Raw genomic sequence first — 23,188 nt, forward strand, 5'->3', positions numbered from 1 at the left:
ATAGTGCCAACATTCAAAGTTCCGACTCTCACCTCCACACTCCTACCCTTCCTCCTCTCCCACTGCCTCTGGACATGCCTTCCCCCTCTCCTTCGCCCAACAGTAGCATAGTTTCCACTGGTACCCTGCTGCCCAACAGTACCGGTGGCGGTCGTTGGTAACCCGGGCCTCGACCGCTCCGGTATGGAAATCTGATTTATGATCCGCATATTTGATTTGGCAAAGATTTTACGCCGGATGCCTTTCTGACACAACCCTCCTCATTTATCCAGGCTTGGGACCGGCACTAAGAATGCACTGGCTTGTGCATCCTCAGTGGCTGGGTTCTTAGACTGACTGCAAGTCTCAAGTTCTATTGTACATAAACCACTGGTAACATTCTTTCAGCCAAATTAAATGCAACAGAGACGTTGTAGCAGTCAGTGAAATTTTATTCTATAATAGCTGTGATCAAGGATGTCCAAAAAAAAAAATCGCGCAGGAACAAGAAATGTAGTCAGATGTCTCTTAGCTGCCCTCTGGCCAGTTGAGTTTTCGTATTTAGGTGAAAAGAGCTCTTCCATCAACTCTCCATTACTCTACAAACTTAAACACAAAGAGAATAAAGTTAAGTTTCAGTCTTTTCCATTTCCTTAAGGCTCAAGTCTTTCCTCCCAGGCAGGAGTCTGTGTGAAGTCCTCTTGCTCTCCCTCAGGTCTAAGCTATTGTCCCTGAACTTTTTGGTGTGCCTTGATCTCTCTCAGAGGGGCAGGTGAAGGGAGTAATGTGAACACGCCCAACAGCGAACAGGCTTGCCCACTCTGCCGATGACGGGCAGCTTGTGGGCGTAGGCGCGGGGTGGGACAGAAGACAGTGGCGGTGGTGGGGGGAAAATGGTCTGGAAGGGCCGCCGCCCTTTGCAACGTCGGCCCATCTGCCGTCCACCAATAAGGAATGAGAATGTTGGAGGTCCAGTTTTTGGAGAGGTGAAGCGTGCCTTCGGGAAGATGTCACGGGATGGACCCACTGAACGTTGGCCTGTACGTGAGGATGAGGACCTGGAGCGCTGTACCGAGGAAGAAGAGTGAGCCAGAGACCTGATGGGAAATCACAAAATATTGGGTGTCAATGATCAGAATCAGAATACTTTATTCATCCCCGAGGGGAAATTGGGTAGAACTGGTCAAGAAACATTTATGGCCTTTAAGATAAGTACTCTGCAAATGGTACAGATTTGATTTCAGAATTACAAGGCCTCAAAACAAGCTACACTTGAACACAATGTTGCTCAGTGTAAATACAGGTAAGAATCTGCCTCACCTCCCAAGGCCAGTAGCAGCTAAGCTAGGTGGAGCAGGCTCTGTGCGAGGACTCCCATCTTGCCTAGGGCTGATGTTGAGGTTGGCAGTCAGCTGTGGCATTTTACGGGTAGTATCCGAGTTGGTGGCAGAGCCGGGGGGCTCTTTCCTCGCACTGCTGGGCTGGGAGAGGGCACAGGGTGGGCAGCCCCCGAGTCCAGGTCCAGTGCTAAACCTGACTGCCAGGCTGTCTCCAAAGAAAGAGTAGAGTTCACAGTACATAGCAGGCAGCGGAACAGGGGTCCACTCCTCCCAGGGGCAGCCGGCCCCACCGGCCTGCAGGTGGATGGCAATTCCTAGGACAGCCTCTGACAGAGGCTCTGGGGGTGGGCTGAGGCCAGGGGAACTTACCCTGTAGCCCATGGCACCAACCCCTAAGCCTGTCTGGCCACTGGCCCCTCCCTCTGCTGACTGGGATAAAGACAGAGCCTTCATCTTCAGCAGCCGCTCCACTGCCACCTACAGGATGGAGATTAATTTATTGAGGTTTCGATGCCATCCAATTTTGATGAGTGGTAGTATTTACAGCATAAAAGTTTGAATAATAATCATAATTCTTGCAGCCATCAGTACTTACCAAGATGGCTCCATAGACCTTGTGTCCATCAGCTTTGACCTGTGCATTGGACACTGAGTAGTCATCCAACACTGCCTGGAGGTTAGCCCAGTAGGCTGGTAAGTGTGGGTACAGCACTCGTTCAACAGCCTATAGGTAAAAACACTCGTAGGTGAAGGCAGATATTACTTTCATGAAGATCACATTGCGTAAGCGAGGGCATGATTTAGATAATTAGGACAAGAGAAAAGAGTGTACCTTCCATCCCAGAGCATGAAGCCCTACTACAGCGCCATAATGAGAGCAAAGTGGACGGACTGGGTCAGATAGCACCTTCTGAAGAGACAGCAGGATCTGATGGTACAGACCACTCACCAGGTCTCCATGAGTCCTGCAGCAAAGAAATGGATCTGAAAGCCTTCCTCTAAAAGGAATTATATCCACTTTGGAAAGAATATCATTAAGTCAGAACCTCAAAGATCCAGTACATATTGTCTCTTCATCTACTCTTCGAATATCTATCAGTCTCAACTTAATTTCAATACCTACATATGACTGGCATAATCAACTGGGACCATCAGTGAAAAGATAAGATATTTCTATATGATTCCAAAAGCTTGTTTCTGGGTTGGATACCCTGCAAAATTTGATGGCACACAGAAGGAAAACATAGCCACAATTAGAGATACATAACCAACACCATCACTGCTGTCCATTTTGAAAAAAACCTTTTTCCAAAACACCACTACATCTCACTCCGCTCTCCAAAACAAATGCACAAGCTACCACATGGTGAATGTAGACCTTAGCCACAACGAAGTCATACTTCCACGAAAGAACTACTGCTTTTGTCCACAGCATTGCGCAAAGTCTAAAATAAATCCAAAACTCCTCATAGGAGTTTTAACTATGCCCTTTAAAAAGTGTCATGTTTTTCAGATGGTAGATAAGTCATTTTGGAATAGAACGCTTCAGCAGAAACTATTTGGAAAAACTGACCCCCTGCTTGATACATATACAAACATGCAAGAACTGCAATCAGTAAGCTGTCCGTCGACAGCAGGGTCAGTAGTAACCTTACCAGAAGATATGGCTGAGGAGGAGTGCTGCGTAGTCCCTCAGGGTCCAGTGATCATTGAGGGGATTGATGGAGGCAGCCAGCGGTTCCAAGATGCAGTACATGACACTGGAGACCAGACTGCGGACGTATGAGCCCAGGTACAGGTAGGGGTTCTGGACCAGGCTCCTCACCATGTGGAGGAGCCTGTTAAGTTGTTCAAGGTCATGGCTCACCGACTTTACCTGGAGAGAGAGAGAAGTGGAAAGAGCATGCGCAGAGCACGCTGTCAGAAAGCTCCTTTAAACAAGTAGTACTTTTTCATCTCATTCAAAACTGTAATGCAGCGCAATCTCATGTTTAAGTGTTGCTAATTTAGGATATTGTCCAAATTCTTTTTTTCTTTTTGGATCCCCCACCCCCCTTTTTTCTACCCAGTTGTATCTGGCCAATTACCCCACTCTTCCGAGCTGCTCTTCCAATTACCCCACTCTTCCGTCTGCTCCATCCCCTCTGCCGATCCTGGGAGGTGCTGCAGACTACCACATGCCTTCTCCCATACATGTGGAGTCGCCAGCCGCTTTTTTTCACCTGACAGTGAGGAGTTTCACCAGGGGTACGTAGCGGATGGGAGGATCACACTACACCAATTCCCCCTCCCCCTGAACAGGCGCCCTGACCGACCAGAGGAGATGCTAGTGCAGCGACCACAACATACCCACATCCGGCTTCCCGCCCGCAGACACAGCCAATTGTGTCCGTAGAGATGCCCGACCAAGTTAGAGGTAACACGGGGATTCGAATTGGCGATCCCCATGTTGGTAGGCAACGGAATAGACCGCCATGCTACCTGGATGCCCCATGATATTGTCTAAATTGGCCTCTGATATGTTTTTACACGTGACAGTGACTATTGGGATCCAATTCTATTGCCTGTGTGAAAATGTCTAATGGCGTATTCTGTTATTTCACCCCAAAGAGGCCAATGATGCCCAACTACCCTGCCACCTGGAGGGTTTTTCTCCCCTTTAATGGTTAACCACACCGTGAAACTTTCAAAAGGAATATGAATTCAGAGATACAGTTTACGGGGGACAAAGACATTTTTTTGGCTGATATTATAGTGACTCAGTGTGTGAGTAACCCAGAGACAACACACCTTGTGATAAGACCCTATGACGAATGTGAACATCTGAGAGACAGGTTCCGGTATTTACCTACCCCACTTATAACGTAAACAAAGTAAGGCAGGAGAGCAGCGATCTTGGAGTTGGACTGAAGGTCCAACAAAGCCACCTGAAACAGATGAGAGAATTATTAACACACTGGTGCAAATCTCCAGCCAGGCAGTACGTGCCTGGTTTCCTAGCAGACGTATACCTTCATTAGCTGTGGGTCCTCTCCAAGGATGGCTCGTGTGATCTGCTGGTAGTATTTTAGAAGGTCGTCTGACAGGGACTGCACTGCACTGGGAACTGTGGCAATTTAAAGAATTGTTTAGAATCAGAGCTGCGGTGACACGAACAAATCTAATACCTTGACGCATGCTCAATAATCCAGGTAAGGAAATCCCACAAAGCTGAATCGGTTCATCTGGACAACATTTGAAAGAAATGTTTCATCACTCATCCAAGTGACCTCGTCAGGCTCAGCTGACTGCAGGAATCCCTCAACCTTATAAAACAGCACAGCTGCACAACAACTGAAACCAACGATCGGTTTCATACGCAAATTGGTGTGACCATTAACTAGAGTTACAATGGCCATGCGTACTGTTCACAGAGGGTTGGGGAATAGCTGCAATCACAGCATTGTAAGATGGCGACAGAACAGGTGAGACAAACTAATTTACCACCGACGCTTTGAAAGCCAAAGAGGAGGAGACCCAACAGAGACTCATGTCGTGTCTACACGAGACCACTTTCCAACATGTGATTGAGTTCACAGAGAAGGCTCGTCTAGGTCAACATGGAAAGTTGAAAACCAGGCAACAAAATAAGTTCAACCTAATTGCTGCACGCCAGAGACATCGGCAGACAATGGACAGTGCCCTCAACAGCACAGAGAGACGGACGCCAGACACACGCTGACAATGAGAAGTGGGTGAAGAATCTGTCCGACAGACAACTCACCCAGGTGGAGAAAGACATCCTTGCTAAGGAGCTGAATTTTACTGTCACGCCAAGGCAAATCCCGCTAGTGGAACTGATCACCACCATGGAATCAGCGGTCCGTAACAACATCATCGCGGAAACCCGGAAGCGGAGCAACTGCGGACGAAAGTTTCAGCCTGCCTCAGCAATACGAAAGCACTGCTGTCCAACATCAGCAGAGACAAGAGGAAAGCTCTCATGACTCTCAGTAAGGACAATAACATCATCATCTTTCTGGCAGACAGAGGTAGACGCACTGTTGTATTAAACCAGACAGACTATCATGAGAAAATTATGATGTTACATAGCGACATAAATACTCAGGAGCCCCTGAAACGAGATCCAGGCAGTGGTTATAAGAAAAAAGTGATAGACTGTCTGAAGCTGTTAGAACCGGACAATGCTATTGACAGAATTTTGTACCACAGACTATACCCAGGGGAAGCTACACCTAGTCTGTATGGGTTACCTATGATACATAAACAGGATGTACCATTGCGACCTATTGTTAGTATGATTAACTCAGTGACCTGTAACATCTCTAAGTTACTTGCATCTATTCTTGGTAGGCAGTTGGTAAGCAGTAATGAACATCACATTCAGAACACTGTGGGTGTTGTGGATAAGGTGAGAGACATCATTATGGACAGGGATGAAACAATGGTCTCTCATGATGTTAATTCTCTCTTCACGTGCATTCCTGTTGATGAAGCAGTGGAGGTAGTGTGTATGAAATTACAAAACGACCGCACCCTTAGCAATAGCACCACCCATAACACTGACCAAGTGTGTCTGCTCCTGAAGCTGTGTCTTCAGACCACATACTTCACATACAGGGGGCAGTAGAGGCATGGGTGTGCTATGGGTTCCCCAGTCTCACCTGTAGTGGCCAACTTGTATATGGAGGAAGTGGAGAAGAGGCCCTGATGTCCTATCCAGGGACACCACCTAGCCATTGGTTCAGATTTGTGGACGACACATGGGTTAAAATTAAATCTCAGGATGTACCACATTTCAGCGACCACGTGAACTCTGTGGACACCACATCAAGTTCATCAGGGAGGACGTGAAAAATTACAGGTTAGCCTTCTTAGACTGAAATTGCAATTGGTGATGGGGGACATTTGATTGTTGATGTTTACCGTAAACCAACACATACTGATCAGTACTTAAGGTTTGACTCTCATCATCTACTGGAGCACAAACTAGGAGTCATCAGGACGCTGGACCACCGAGCTGACAACATCCCCACCGACACAGCGGCTGGGGAAGAGGAGAAATCCCACATTAAACAGGCCCTGGTTAAGTGTGGTTATCCTAATTGGGCATTTGTCGAAGCCAGGAAGACGCCCAAACAGTGCACCAGCCAATCTAAGAGAGGAGAAGGACAAACGCTTCCTAAGTGTAAACCAGTGGTGATTCTGTATGTGGCGGGAGTGTCGGAAAAGTCGGGGTATGTATTTTCAAAACACCCGTGTCTCAGTTGCTTTCAAAACACACTGTGACAGAAATTGGTCCACCCCAAGGACCGGGTCCCCCCGGCACAAACAGAGCAATATGGTGTACGCTGTTAAATGCCAGGAGGATTGCCGTGACTTGTACATCACGGAAACCAAACAGATGCTGGCCAAGAGGATGACACAACGTAGGAGAGCTAACACGTCAGACCAGGACTCCACAGTCTACACTATCTACAGGCCAGGACTCCACAGTCTACACCATCTACACAGTCTACACCATCTACAGGCCAGTGGCCACTCTTTCAAGGATGAGGATGTGCACATCCTTGATAGGGAGGAACGCTGGTTTGAACAGGGAGTCAAAGCTGCCATCTATGTTAAGAGGGAACAACCATCCCTGAACCGGGGGGGGCTAAGAGTGCATCTGTCATCTTACAATGCTGTGATTGCAAACATTCCCAAATCCTCTGTGAATAGTACACATGGTAACTCTAGTTAATGGTCACGCCCATATTTGCATATGAAAACAATTGTTGGTTTGGGTTGCTATGCCACTGTATTGTTTATAAGGGTGGGTTACCTGCAGTCAGTTTAGACTGAAGAGGTCACTTAGATGATGATGACACATATCTGTCAATAAACGTTGTGTCTCGATGAACTGATTCAACCTTCTGTGAAATCTAATACCAAACTAATAGCTAGCTGGTATGCTTCCATCAGAGTATCTTTATGCAAATGTTAGAGTTGCAATGAAAAAGGAGTTAGTAAAATTGCCTATATATATATATATATATATATATATATATATATATAAACAATCCTAAAGGTTGCAAAAAACTTTTTGCTGCAAGTGGTAAAGAGGATAAGATTATGAGAGTTGAAGTCAGAAGAAATTTCTCCAGTGGCAAGTAATTCTTGTCAACTCTTCCTTTTTATCTCATGTTTCTGGTGACTGTCTTGTTGCACTGTGTAAACAGTGCGACTGCTACTTTTGTTCAACCATTCAAAGGATAAACGATTGAGTTTTGTTTTGTTTTTTTTGTCTAATTTTCAAAAATGTTTATGTTCGGAAATGCAGTCCGAAGTAGTAGAGTATGGTTGAGTCTTGCCTGTTCCTTGAGTCTCCAGGTTGCCTTTCCCATCCAGATATGACACATTTACTGAGAAGAAAACAAAACAATGTCAGTACCAACACATGACTCATAATCAGAAGACTTCTGACCATTACCTGAAGGCAGAGATACAGCAGATATGTGACATGGTTCACTGTGTGTCCTGTTAGAAGAGCAGGGTGCAGTGGGACATACCTCGCACCATCGTCTCAGCGCAGCCCTTTGGGATGTTGGTAGCCAGAGCCAGCTCCACCAAGTTGACCTCACGATCCTCTACAAAGTAAAGCTCTCCTTCCTTTACTGAGCGGAAGTGCAGCGCGTCTTGGGCACCAAAGCCACAGATGGCCTTGTTTGGGGGGGGGGGGGTGATTACAGAAAGTATTATAAGCCGTTATAAAGCGACAAAAAAAATAAAAGATTTTGAGTGTCACACTGCATCACTCATCAGTAAATCAATTTATTAACGACCACAAGGTCGGTGGAATCACCTCCACATTGCTCCAGCGCAAAGCTCGGTTGAAATCCTCTACGGTCAGCTTCCTCCTCTTGGCGTGTCTCATGAACTGGGAGCTGCTCTGAGGACACATTCAAAGCAGAACAGACACACGCACGTCATCCACCATCCCAGACTGCTCCATCACTCCCTACATCAGAGTTATCTCGTAAATCGGACAGTCCATCTATCTGTAGCGAATTCGGGGGGCAGTCCGGGAACCGCCACAGCCGGGACGCGAACCCGTGGCTCCCACACCGCAAGTGACAACGTTAACCAGTCGACTAAAGGGTCCGACCCGTTAGTCAAGGACCAACGTGTCTACTTATCCATGCATGTTACATATCCATCCATCCATCGGGAACGTACCTGCGTTGCTTCCCTGAGCCGGTAGCACACGTCTTCAGCCAGCAGCGCTGCCACATCGTCGCCGAGCTCCACTCCTGCGCTCTCGGCCATGAGTTTGACAGACTCCCGCGGAACCTCCGCGAAGCGCCGCTCCTCCTTGTCCGCCATGCCTGACGCCGCCGACGGACGGCCCTGCTGACGCCGACCGGCTGGCGGGAGGTTCTCTTATCGTCGTCCGCCTAGTGTGTGAGAGTTGTAGCTTTAGCGTTAGCCAACGCAAGCCCCGGACAGATAAGCGGCTGGCTGGCTGGCCAAGCGCCGCGCCAACGCGACCGAGTCACGGTAAAACCCGGCCTTCGTCCATCACCTGGGAGAGGACATTTTAACCGAACCGAACCGAACCGAACAAGCAAAGGGGGGTTTTCGGCTGAGTCAAGCCAGAACTTTACCCTTTACCCCCTGTACAACTTGGAGATGAGAAGCCCGTTGTGCGCATCGTATGCTAACGCCAGATAATAGCCCTAGCCGTCCGTCGCTGCTGACACGGCTGCTCTAAACTCAAGAGCAGGCCGCTCCAATCTAAAGGCCCAACACTAACCGTGACCTGGAGACGGTACCTCTTCCAAAAGCCGAATCAAGTCCACAATAAAGGGCACAAGGCGACGCTGTAAACACGCACCGCGCACCACACCAGGGGGCTCCGCTGACCAAGCTATTAACGGTTTCCGGACGGCGGCAGGCCGCGATTGGCGGATGGAGCAGTCAGTCTTCTGCGGACACGCCCCATTCAGCCACAGCTTCCGGGAGCGTTGTCCTATAACGTTAAACCAGTACGAGCCAACGCCGGACGGGGATCACCAAACAGGCCGGTACAACTAGTTGGCAATCGGTAAAATTGTAACAAAAAACTCGGTGGTAAATCCGAGAATATAGCATTTAGTTAGGCTGCCCCCCCCCCCCGGAGAATCAGGGCGCATGCGCAGATGCGCCATATTACTCTTACCTTTTCAAATGTGAACCAAAATGTGCTGCCTGCACTATGGCGTTTCCTCCCTCACTCCTCAATAACCACGAGTTGAACATTAGAGATCCGAAATGCACATTATTCAGATCAACGTGAAGGCACAGGATTTGCATACAGGATGAACAACCCGACCAGAGCTCAACACACCAATCAACAAAGCATGCAAAGTAAACCATTCTGCACAAACATGAGCAGAGCAGAGCAGACAGCAGTCTCCCATCTCCGGCTGGAGACACTGAGGATCAGCTAACAGCAAGGATTACAGGACGTGAAGAAGAAGAAAAAAGGAATTAAAGACGTCCAGATATTCCGAACACCAATCACAGGCTATGGAAAAGGGTATCGACCAGGAAAAAAAAATTTTCCCCACAACCTCAACAACCACTGTCTATACTACACTGATGATCAGTTTAACATGATGGCCCGCTCAGATATTAAAGTTTCAATTATCCACATTAACAGTAGAAGCCTATATGCCAACTTCCAAAACATCACAGCACATCTAAGCCACTTAAAGAATCCATTCACCGTAACAGCTGTATGGGAAAGATTTTGAGATATAAGATTCCTAATGATGTTAAAGTGTTGTATTTCTGTACTTTGAAAGACAATGTGATTAAAAAGAAAGACTGGTATCTGTGCAAAATACTACTAATGGCCTGTAAAAAAACAATTACAAAGACCTGGTACAAACCTGAGACCCCGAGTCTCGATCAGTGGATGGACTGAGTTAAAGAAATCTACGCAATGGAAAAGATGACTTTCTGTCTGAGGTCCAGAGGAGCGATCTTTCACAGGAAATGGGAGAAATGGTCTGCCTACATCAGAGGAATAGAGGATGCCATCAACTAAACAAGACTTTTGAACTCATTTGGTCACAAATCATAATACTGTCAACAGAGGAGCCCCCATGTTTTTTTTTTAATTATTATTTTTGTAGACTTACTGTAGGTTTGTTTGTATGTCATCTGAAAATATTAAATAAAAAGTATCAAAAAAAAGAATATGTTCATATGTGGGGATTTCAATATAGACCTGCTAAATCCAAAAAAGCACAATAAGACAGAAGAGTTCATTAATACAACGTGTAGTTTGGGTTTATATCCTAAAATCACTAGAATCACACCACACTCTGCCACCTCAATAGACAATGTATTCACAAACATTATAGAAGGCCACAATGAGAGCAGGCTTTTAATAAATGACATGTGACCATCTACCAGTTTTTCCTGTCTATGACTGTAATTTTAAGAAGAACAAAGTTCACAACAACATTAAATATATAGGAGTAAGAACAGGAATCCATGAATGCTATCAAAAATTAGTTACTAACACATAACTGGAATATAGTATACAAAGAAAAATACACTGATACAGCTTACGATTCATTCCTAAAAATATTTCATTCCTTATATGATAAAAATTGTCCAATAGAAGAAGTCAAAGTAAACAGAAATATAAAGATAGTCCATGGATCACAAAGGGACTACGTAACGCTTGTCATTAAAAAGAAAAGAAGGACAGAACCATTGAAGTAGAAATAAACTACACAGAATATAAAAACAAGTTAACTAACATTATGAGAATATGCAAGAAGGAATACTATAATTAAGAATTAGAGACCAATGAAAACAACACCAAACGTAGTATATGGAATGTGTTGAATAGTATCATTAGAAAGGGGTCTAGAAGCCCAAGCTGCCCTCAGTACCTTACAGATGATAAGACGATAAATAAAATGGAAGACGTGGTCAATGGCTTCAAAAGATTCTTTGTAAATGGGGCCCAAAACTGGCAGGAAAAATCAGACACACAAACAACCACAAAGGGGAATGACAGTGATAATGGGGACAGAAATCCAAGTTCCATTTTCCTTAGAGCGGTAGAAGAGAAGGAAATCGTGGCCATTGTAAACAAACGCAAGAACAAAAAAAATCTACTGACTGGAATGATACCGATATGACAACAGTTAAAAAAGTAATTGAAGGTATTGCAAAACCACTAACCCACATCTATAACATGTCCTTTCAATCTAGTGAAGTTCCAAGCAAAATGAACATAGCAAAAGTCATAACCTTATATAAAACGGCAGACAGACACCAATTTACAAACTGCAGAGCGATTTCATTATTGTCATAATTCTCCAAAATACTAGAAAAACTAGTTACTTTTAGACGAGACAAATTCATTAGGAAGCATAATCTGCTGAACGATAGCCAGTACGGGTTTCAACCAAACATATCGACATCTCTGGTGCTCATTGAATTAATTGAAGAAATAACTAATTGCATAGACCAAATAGGTTTGCTGTGGGAATATTTATAGATCTAAAAAAAACTTTTTTGACACTACTGATCACAATAGGTTAATAGATAAAATTGGAACGGTATGGTATCAGAAGGGTGGTACAGAATTGGCTAAGAAGCTATTTAAGTAATAGCCAGCAGTTTGTAAAGATAGGCGAACATAAATTGTCATGCATGGATATTACATGTGGTGTACCCCAGGGGTCAGTTTTAGGTCCAAATCTGTTCATTCTGTACTTAAATGATATATGCAAGGTATCAAAAATACTTAAATTTGTTCTATTTGCAGATGACAAGAATATATTTTGTTTTAGTGAGAAGTGTATATCGCTTGCAAATGCAAGTCTGGGAATACGTCGAATATGGTGAAACATCTGATCACGCATGGGATAAATTTACGAGTGGACAACTGCTCTGTGTTTGATAACGTTAATGTCCGTGCTGCTGCCAACGTTAATGTTAGCTCTGGGATGTCTGCTGCTGGGTCTTCTGGTGCCACTGCTAGCAATGATAAAACAGGTAAGGACGGTTATGATGATGTATATAAATAGGCTCACATACATTAAAGATGTCAGTCTGCACGTTGACCTCATTGTCATGGTTGACCTCACTTTCAATCTCAAAGTGCTAGAGTACAGAACCAAAATGACACAACGTGTCAATGAATTATATTGTGTTCACTGTACAGAAAAGTAGTTTGCTGATAATCCTATAAGGTCTTCATAATATATAATATCGAAAAGTATAGTTTAGGTATCGTATCGAATTGGAGTTACTGGTTTTCGTATCGTATCGAAAATTCTCAAATGATACCCAACCCTACCACTAACCCTATGGACATCTATGGACACCAACCCTATGGTCCAACTAGAAAGAGTATATGAAAATAAATGTCTAGGTGTGATACTAGACCAGAAAATCTGCTGGAAACATCACGTAACATATGTGCAAGCAAAGCTGGCAAGGAGCATTGCAGTCATGAGAAAAGCAAGACACATTCTGGATCATAAATCTTTGTACATTCTGCATTGTTCATTTATTTTACCATAACTGATCTACTGTGTGGAGGTATGGGGTAACACCTACAACACCAACCTACAACCATTATGTACACTACAAAAAGAGCCATAAGGATAGTTATTAATGTAGGACATGGTGAACACACCAACAAACTATTTTTAAAGTCAAGTGTCTTGAAGTCCAGGGATTTAGTAGAATTTAACACAGCACAAATAATGTTCAAAGCAAGAAACAATCTACTACCCAGTAATATACAAAAAATATCCTCAGATAGAAAAGGGGAGTATAATTTGAAAGGGAAATTAAACATCAAGAAAGGATGTGTTTGTACAACTTTGAAGAGCATGGGCATTTCAATCTGTGGGGTAAAACTGTGGAACAGTCTGAGCATGGAACTCAAAGTACAAACATTACACAGTTCAAGAAGTACAAAGATTATCAAGTGATATAGGGCTGATGAAGAGTTGTGTTAACTGTTTAAGTTTCATTTATCTTGAAACAGTGACGGTTCTAGACCAATTTTACCGGGGGGGGGGGGCAGTTGTGCTGTCAGAGGGGCACATTCGACCCAGGACAAAAGAGAGTGTTCAAGCTTTCCAAATTTTTAGCTCAGTATATAAAGTAATAGCACACAAAAAACAACATAAAATACCATGATTGGTATTTGTTTCAGTAACAGCATTTGTTTCAGTAACTTACAGTTACAATTTTATTAAATTACAATATTGAAAACACAACAAAATATGTTCCTGTTAGCTTCAGCTCAAGTTACAGCACATTCTTTGCTGCAACACTTCTTGATAAGGCTCAATGAACAGTACCAGCTGTACTGTACTAGAGGGTCTCTGCATCCCAGTCTGCACTTTCCTTTCTAGAATTTCACGTTACAGCAACAGTGTTCTGCGGTTTTTGTGATTTTTGGCAAACCGATCAACAAATGAGTCAAAGCCTTTGCCCTCCTAGACTCAATACTTAGTACACCGAGATTGCTCAATCTCTCATCGGTTATGGTTGACCTGAGGCAAGTTTTTACCAGTTTCAGCGTAGAAAAACGTTCACAAGAAGCAGAACTCAAGAAGCAGAACTCACTGGGATCGCGACTGCTATTTTGCAGAATCTGAAGAGCTCAAAAAACAGTTCTTTATACAGCTCAATGAACAGTACCAGCTGTACTGTACTAGAGGGTCTCTGCATCCCAGTCTGTATTTTCCTTTCTAAAATTTGGCTGAACTGATGTAGTTCATACCCCAAGTCATCAACATTTGAATCATACAATCCAGCAAATGAAAACAGAGCCGTCTCTTTCAGAAATGCATCACTTTTGGGGTTTAGAGCTTGGATGCTACTCTTATGTCACCGTTTGTCTTTGAAAACCGTCTGTTAAGCTCACAATGACGGGGTAGATAAAGGCTGTACGAATCCCGTCTTTATCTGGTTCTGACTCTCTCTGACCAACAGTAGTCAGTACACAGTGTTCACCGAGTTTGTCGTTTTGCAGCTGGCTGTATTGCAGTAACACATTGCTCAGAAATGTTCAACACTTCATCCCACAAGTAATCAAGAAATGACTCTCGCCTGAAGTCATTCAATGTCTGAACTAAAGCCTCAACTAAATCAACAGCTTTTGAAAAGTCAAGTGATGAAAACTGTAGCATATCAGAGAGAAGTTTTGTTTCTCCAAACACTTTACTGACTGTAACAAGACGCACAACAAATTCAAGATCTGTCTGTGCCAGCAGACCTCAAGCCTCAATAGCTCACCCACCATTGCATTCTTGGGCTCTCTCGTGCAGTACTCACTTAAGGGCAGGCAGTCTATCCATAATGTTACGTAGAGCTACAAATCAACATGCCCACCAAGTGTCACTTAATTGTTGGAGTTCTCTTGGTGCACCTTTGTACAGCTCTCTTTGTATGGTTAGCCATGTAGGATGGACATACGACTCGGATGTGAAACACATAGTTTTTCTGGTAAGGAGAAGAACTCCTCTGCCTCTGGTACAGCTTTGACTGACTCTACTAAAACTACATTTAGACAGTGGGCTTTGCAATGGATGTAAAAGGCATATTTCACTTGCTCATTGATTCTAGCCTGGACGCCAGAATGCTCAACACTCATGACGGCAGCAACGTCATATGCTTGGCCTACAAGGTAGTTTTTAGATTCTAGACAATGACTTTCCAATATGCGGATTATTTTTTCAGTAAGCTCCGCTGCATCTAGCCTCTCAGCAGATTAAAAATAGAGAAAACTCTCCGGGATAGCTCCATTGAAATAGCACCTGAGTACTAGAGATCTGTTCTTCTTCTTCTTTTTTACCTTTTGTTTCATCTGCCATAATAATAATAACAATAATGATAATAATAATAATAATACATTAAACTTATATAGTGCTTTTCTAACACTCAAAGTGGCTTTACAATAAACGGGGTGAAACAAGACAACATATACACAACACAACATACAGGGGTGGATGGGAAGGAGGGCTACAAGAGGGAGAAGCGGCAGCCACACACGACGCCAGCAGTACTCTCCCACTTAAACACATACAAAAGGGCAGGAAAAACAAACATCATAAATCACATAAATCACAGTTGAAAGCAAGTCATGATGCTGAAGACTTCACTGTTTTTCCCCTTCTTCTGTCATTTCGGTTCGAACCACGTCTGCTAAACAATCCAGAGCCTCATTCGGAAGGGTTTTGCTTGTGTAATTTGCATTATGAATGGAAGTCGACCTTTTTTTAACAGCTTTGTCATGGTTAGCAATAGTCTCTAAAATTGCCATGAAGTTCCCTTCATTGTCTTTGAGCCATGTTTTGTGTTGCAGTCAGTAGTAGCACTTCCCCTATTGTTTTTATATACTCCCGATTTTCTCTAACCTGTGTGTTATGTTCTTTGTTTGACATTTGCCAGTGTTGCATTAGTTGTTACAGCTCTCCGATAGCCCCTCCATGCAATCGTTGCTTGTCTGTGCCGTTCAGACTTGGCATGGATTGCAAAACCCCCCTCTCTGTAGGTTGCTTTCTTCCAATTTTTGAGTCTGGATGGTGAGTCAAACACAGTGTCTGTGCTATTAGGACAGCTAAAATGTCTACAGGCATAACAATACACAGAGTCCCATAGTTTAGAATACTCAAGCCAGGGGTGAATGTTACGCCAGCCCACCATGAAGAGTCTCCTCCTGTTTCCCATCAAGTTCCTTGGAAACAATTACAAGTTCAGCAGCATCAGTGGGTCTTCTTTACATTTGCTGATATCTGTGGAGAAAGACAAACGTGTGTATGTGTATGTGTGTGTGTGTGTGTACTGTCAGGCTTATACTGTCTCATAAAGAATTAACTTGAATCAATGGATTATATATAGATATATATACAGGGGTGCACATAACTTTTTTGGTCTGGTTCTCAAGGGAGCACCTGGAGATGTTGCTTGGTACTCAGCCTTTATGTGGCATGGTTATCCTACAAGCTGTCATCTTCACTACCCTCCTGACTGCTTTCCTCACTGTCTGCCTCTCTTTCAAACATGGCAGATGAAGATGTAGGCCTACTTCTTTCTTCCTGCTCGAGTCTGTGATTAGCTGTTTGCATCCATAAGTCAACAGCTGGCTTCGGGTCAAAAGTCTGTTGTCATGTTAGACAAGTGGATGTGCATCAGGGATCAGAGGCAAGAGTCTGACAGGCGAGATCTGTAGTTGCTCTTTATTATACTGAGATGTGAAATTCCCCTCTCACATGCAGCACTGCTCAAGGGCAGTGTAAGGGACAACAGAAGGACTTTATGAATGTTGGAGTAACTATCTGGATTACTTATCTTCACTGTGTTGACCAAGTCATACACAGAGGAGGCTGCCACACGTTCTCCTGCTTGCTTTAAACACATCCATTCTCCTACAGTGGAGGCTCTGTCAACAGACAAGCTGGCCTCATATTTCTGGAGGATGTTAGTAAGTGTTGTGTTGCCAAAACTTTGGAGGTCTTGCCTTTCTTGATGCCAAGTTGAAGGATTAAAAATCACATGACTTAAGGGATTCATATCTGCTTTCAAACTCACGAATTAGACCTCTCAATACATCAGCCTTGTCCCTGTCAGCAGCAGCATGTGAAACAGTCTCTTTCCTGTAACTGCTTCACTGTCAAGCAATAGTGTCAGCTGTCCAGCAGCTACCATGTGCTCGTCTTTGCATTCAGCAATAGTCAGTTTATCTTGCTGGAACCTGAGGGAGGTGAACTGTAACATGTCTCCAGGGTCCAGCATGTTGGCTAGGAAACACTGAAAACGCTCTGTGCAGACATGTTTTAGGTCACTGTCATCACTTGTAGACACTTGAATTTGAATGGCAGGTAACAGTCTCCATATTTTCAACAGTCTCTTGCCTCCATGCAGACCATCTGATGTTGTGAAACTTTCCTAGCTTCACAAAGGCAATGCCATTCTCATCACATATCTTCTTTAGCTGTTCTGTTCTTTTTGCGCCCCCTCTCTGTAAATAAAAGCCCAGCAACTTGACAACAGAGTGATTAAATGTCTCACAGTATGGTACCATGCGATCAGCTGACTTGGTGCAGTTCTCGGGGGTGTGGGCAGTACACAGAATATACACAATGGAATCCCCGATCATCACCATCTGACGCAATTTAGGAACGACCTCGCTGTAAACTCCAATGTTGACTGCTGCTCTGTCTGTCCACACCGAGACCAACTTCGTCTTCCACTGATCCCCTAAACCACAAGTATGGAAGAGCTGCTCCAGTCCATTCACTGTGTGCTGTGCTGCTCGGTTAACACCCAAATTAATGAATCCAAGAAATCCTGCTCAACTTGTATTGTGTCTTCTGATCCACCTAAGAGCACGCCCCAAAATTCAGCTGCCTTCAATTTTTCAGTCAATTCTAAACTGACTGTCTGTGCGATGCTCTGCATGATGCGGGTCCCTCCTTCTCGTGAATGATATGCACTCCCGGCATTAACTCCAAGCCTCTTGAAAAGCGCAATATCCTCCTCATATGAAGACATCGGGCATGCATGTTTCACTTTGTGAAAGGCCAACAGAAAAATATTACACAGTACTTGACGCTGTTCTTCATTCAGTTTGTCCTGACACGTGTCAAGACGGGAGTGGATTTCTAATCCTGGCTGCACCTGTTAGCAATATCAGTGTTCATGTGCTCTTCCCTCTTCTCATGCTTTTCAAAAGCTGGTAACTGAATTTTTTTTGTCCCTATATAAGAGGCACTGCTTATATCCACGAGATTGGGATTTTCACGGCACCACATCTCTGTGCAGTCGTCATGTGTTTGGAGCCAGGCTACTTCCTGCAGCCACTTTTCTGCGAATACCTGTTTTTTATGTACAGGTTCAGTCTGGCATTTCTTTGGAGGTGGCGCAACACCAATGTATCTGTGAATGTTCTCATTCATCCAGGTCATGGTTACCAAAAGGAGTTGAATCAAGTGCAACTGATTCCTCAGTTCGTGCCTTTCTGACTAGACCAAGCCTCTTGGATGAGAGGCGAAACGTCTTCACGGATATATACCAAGTCCAGTTGCACTTGATTCAACTCCTTTGGATAACCATGATCTGGATGAATGAGAACATTCACAGACAGGTTGCGGAACAATTTGGGTCTGACACCCTTAAAATGGTGAGGGAATATGAAAGGATGGCTCGGAAGACTGCAGACTACAGAAACCACTTGCGATTCAATCTGAGATGCAGACAACACAGGCTCATACGCACTAGCCTGCGCCTGTGTACTACAATGAAAGGACATAGAGCAGACAGAATCATAGAGAAGGCACAGAATCAACTCCTGAATGAAAGAGTGAGACAGGTCCCTTTCACTATTGAAGGGCTGAAGGAGAAATCTGACCAACTACTCCAGCAAATAACATCCCACTTGCCTGGTGCAGTCTTGGAGAGGATCACTGATTTCCCCGAGAAAGCCCAACTATCTCAACACCACAAAACCAAAGAAAGGCAGACAAGGAAGTTTCAAAACTTACAGCGACGAACCAACAACACTAGCCAAGCAGATATACTTACCTGGAGACAAAAGACAGAACATCCCACACAAAATGAAACGCAGAACAGATGGATCAAGAATCTGTCGGACAAGGTACTTTCCCAATCAGAGAAGGAGGTCTTAGCCAAAGGACTGAACTTCGCCATGACACCCAAAAAACTACCTATAGTTGACCTCATCACATCCACAGAATCAGCCATAAGGAAAAACAATCTAACGGAAACCGAGGCGGAACAGCTTAGGTTAAAGGTATCAGCAGCTCTGTCCAATGTGAAACTCCCTCCTTCCAACCTAACCATGGAGGAAAGGAAAGCCGTGACAGCCCTGAGCAAGGACGTAAACATCACTATCCTTCCAGCAGATAAGGGGAGATGCACGGTTATACTCAACACAACAGACTACCACGCCAAGATCACGTCATTACTCAGCGACACCGACACCTATGAACCTCTGAGATGCGATCCTACTAGTGGTTACAAGAGGAGAATAATAGAGTACCTACAGAAACTACAGAAAGGAGGAACCATTGATCAGATACAATACCACCGTGTCTACCCACAAGATAACATTCCATGCATATATGGACTCCCTAAGATCCATAAAGATGGAACCCCCCTCAGGCCCATCGTCAGCAGCATAAACTCGGTCACCTACAACATTGCCAAACATATAGCCAACATCTTGACCCCTTTAGTGGGCGAAACACCTCACCATATCCAAAACTCCATTGACTTCATTGACAAGGTCCAAGGCATAAAACTGGAACCGGATGAAACCATGGTATCCGACAACGTGACCTCGTTATTCACCTGCATCCCAACCATGGAGGCTTTGGAAACTGTGAGGCAACGTTTGCTACAGGACAACACCCTCCACAATATGACCAACCTCAGCCCAGACCAGATTTGCCAACTACTGGACCTTTGCCTGAACACTACATATTTCCAATTCAGGGGCCAGTTTTACAGACAGAAACACGGCTGTCCAATGGGCTCACCAGTATCGCCCATTGTGGCCAACTTATATATGGAAGAGGTAGAACACAGGGCCCTGGACTCCTTCAGAGGAACACCTCCGAGCCACTGGTTCAGATATGTGGACGACACATGGGTCAAAATCCAAACACAAGAGGTGCAAGCGTTTACCAAACACATCAACTCAGGGGACAAGAACATTAAGTTCACAAGGGAAGACGTAAAGAACAACAGTTTGCTCTTCTTGGACTGTGACGTCCACATTGGGGAAGACAGGAGCCTCCACACTGGGGTTTACAGGAAACCTACACACACAGACCAATATCTACTTTTCGACTCACACCACCCGTTGGAACACAAACTGAGCATCATCAGAACTCTTCAACACAGAGCTGACGATGTGCCCAGCAGCACTCAGGCCTAACGAGAAGAACACAAACACCTGAGGGGAGATTTAAAAACCTGCAGCTACCCCAGTTGGACCTTTGTGAAAACTGTAACACGTTCCAAAAAGACCAACCAGGTGAGCGACGAGGAGAAAAGGAACAGGAGGAATAGCACAGTCATCCCTTATGTTTCTGGGGTCTCTGAGAAACTCAGAAGAATTTTCAACAAACACCGCATCCTGGTATACTTCAAACCCAGCAACACACTCCGACAAAGACTGGTTCATCCCAAAGACCGTGTACCACACACCCGGAAAAGCAATCTGGTGTATGCTGTACAATGCAATGAGGATTGCACTGACCTATACATAGGAGAAACCAAACGACCACTACACAAACGGATGGCCCAACACAGAAGGCCAAACTCCTCAGGACAAGACTCAGCAGTCTATCTACACCTAAAGGAGAAGACACACTCCTCCCAGGACAGCAACGTACACATTTTGGACAGGGAAGATAGATGGTTTGAAAGAGGGGTGAAGGAAGCCATCTATGCGAAACTGGAAAAACCATCCCTCAACAGAGGAGGAGGTCTGCGACACCACCTATCTCCCACTTACATTGCCGTCCTTTCATCTCCACCCAGGAGACTCAAGAAGCCTAACCTCCAAGAACAACAGTCGGTCACTAACGGCTCCAACCACTCTCATGACCACTGAATAATGAAGTCAAAACTAACACCCCCAACCACCGTCGCTGCTAAACAAATGCAAATCAATAGCTCCGATGGCGACGGGCGCGGCCAAACATCGGTACACAAAAGAGCCACTCATATCTATGGCTCTGACAACGACTCCAAAGAGGATAAATATCTGAGTCTCATCAGCAGCCAGTCAGACTAGCTTGGTCTGGTCAGAAAGGCACGAACTGAGGAAGCCTCTTGGATGAGAGGCGAAACGTCTTCACGGATATATACCAAGTCCAGTTGCACTTGATTCAACTCCTGTGAACACCAATGTAATTACTTAATGTAGCTTGCTTCTTGGACATTTTGATGAATGGACGAAAATCCTAAAACCAGAGAAAAAATGTAACGTTAAGCTAGTTGTAATGTAAGCTAACTACTTGCTGGAGCTCAAGGTTTAACAGTTAACCTTGCTAACTTGGAAAAAAAACACATCCACTTAATCAAGAACGAAGACTAAAAGTTGCACGATTAACAACTGATTATTGAAATTGACACATTTGTCATAATGACTTTCTTACCAGTGATGTATGGAGATATATCCAGTGATATATGGCCTGGGGTCCTGTGATGGCCTGTCCAGGGTGTCTCCCCACTTGCCGCCAAATGACTGCTGGGATAGGCTCCAGCATTCCCACAACTCTGAGAGCAGGATAAGCGGTTTGGATAATGGATGGATGGATGGAGAGATATATGGAGAAAGTCCCGTTGTTTCAGTAAGAGTGTCCCAAAAATGCTGGTACGCAAAAGCACCTCTTTTCCTATTATCTGCTGGACATTATTTATTTTGACCACGCATGTGCACCTGCGCAGCAGTTATGTGCACCTCTGTATATATATAAGCCACATATACTATAGCAATCAAGAAACACCATAACATAAGACTAGGCACTTCTACATGGACACACCATATGAACTGTAATTACACTGCTTTACAAGCAGGCAAATATTTGTTCAACACCACAAACCTGATGGTCCAGTGCTTGCGGCTGCACACATCTCCTGTCTGCGTCTCACTCTGCTTGTATGTCACCCTCAGCCTCACTCTCGGGGATCTTCATCTGTCTCCTTCCTGCTCTGTGCCCTCGCGTTGAAAACTAGTTTCTCCATCTAACAAGTCCTCTGGCTTTCTCTCTGCGGCACTCTCCGCTTCCTGCAGTTTCTCTTCAGCTCTCTCAACACCTGGATCATCTGGCTCTGTGTCATTGTCGGCCTCGTCATTATCGTTTTTATTTTTGGGGGCAGCGAAATAGGACATAATGTCCCTTATCCCCCCCCTCTTCATTTTGATAACTACAGAGCAAAAACAACGGAGAGGAATGCACAACACTTCAGCAACCATCTCATCTCATCTCACCCTCAGCCGCTTGTCCCGGGTCGGGTCGCGGTGGCAGCAGGCTAAGTCGATCAGCAACCCAGGATATTAATATACTGTTGCTACTGTAAACTACTAATTAGACACGTTAGCCCCTAGCTAGCGGATCTGACCCTTTAGCCGAGCGGTTAGTGATGTCGCCTTGTGGTGCAGTACACCTGGTATCGAATCCCGCACCGGGCAAGAAAATAACCGGTTACATTGGTGGCAGCGGTGGGATCCGGAAGTGTGCAGATCCTCAGAAGTCTCTTCGGAGCGCGGGAATAACAAAGCGCGAGGGCGCGCTTCCGGGGAGGGTGACGACTGTAAACTACTAATAAGACACGTTAGCCCCTAGCTAGCTATTCAGACCCTTTAGCCGAGCGGTTAGTGATGTCGCCTTGTGGTGCAGTACACCTCGTATCGAATCCCGCACCGGGCAAGAAAATAACCGGTTACACTTCCGTCTGTGACCCCGAGTGGATACACCACGTTAGGACACGTGTTGATGCGTTTATTGTCTCCCGTTGTTCGCAGTAGTTTGTATTGTGCACCACAACTGACACTGGATGTGAGCCCTACAGAACAGTGGGAATTGAGTTCGCCATGTAGAGTAGCTGAATTAAGAAAGGAGGCGTGTACTTCCTCCTTTCCCAGCATGCAACAGTTAATCCGATGCCTGTGGAGAAGTGCTGGGCGAGTTTAATGCGGATTTGTCGGTCACCTCTGTAATGTTACACCCCCGCTTATTTATAAGTCCGAAAGAAAATCATCATTCATTCATACTTTATTCGTGATTCCGGGGTCTGACAGAATACCTTAAATTTTAACTATG

At 44.7% G+C, this 23,188-nt stretch overlaps 1 protein-coding gene across 1 annotated transcript; it reads right to left on the reverse strand.

Moving 5' to 3' along the window:
- Positions 1-410: 410 nt before the first annotated feature.
- taf6l (TAF6-like RNA polymerase II, p300/CBP-associated factor (PCAF)-associated factor) lies at positions 411-9,313 on the reverse strand. Its single transcript, XM_056300576.1, has 11 exons — positions 8,538-9,313; positions 8,164-8,250; positions 7,871-8,021; positions 7,673-7,723; positions 4,331-4,425; positions 4,172-4,246; positions 2,975-3,195; positions 2,152-2,284; positions 1,915-2,043; positions 1,300-1,796; positions 411-1,076 (listed from the first exon to the last, which is right to left on the reverse strand). Exons 1-11 carry the CDS (start codon positions 8,682-8,684, stop codon positions 740-742), a joined length of 1,923 nt encoding a protein of 640 aa, XP_056156551.1. The 5' UTR covers positions 8,685-9,313; the 3' UTR covers positions 411-739.
- Positions 9,314-23,188: the final 13,875 nt, after the last annotated feature.

Source organism: Lampris incognitus, chromosome 20, assembly GCF_029633865.1.
Source record: "Lampris incognitus isolate fLamInc1 chromosome 20, fLamInc1.hap2, whole genome shotgun sequence".
NCBI classification, from domain to species: Eukaryota; Metazoa; Chordata; class Actinopteri; order Lampriformes; family Lampridae; genus Lampris; species Lampris incognitus.

Bases quoted from the DNA above. Each gene is read 5' to 3' on its own strand.
- taf6l (XM_056300576.1), bottom strand. From the start codon at position 8,684: ATGGCGGACAAGGAGGAGCGGCGCTTCGCGGAGGTTCCGCGGGAGTCT. The intron at 7,724-7,870 runs GTATGTCCCACT...TTTTCTTCTCAG, and splicing joins CGCTGAGACGATGGTGCGAG to TAAATGTGTCATATCTGGAT. The intron at 4,247-4,330 runs GTATACGTCTGC...CATCTGTTTCAG, and splicing joins AGGACCCACAGCTAATGAAG to GTGGCTTTGTTGGACCTTCA.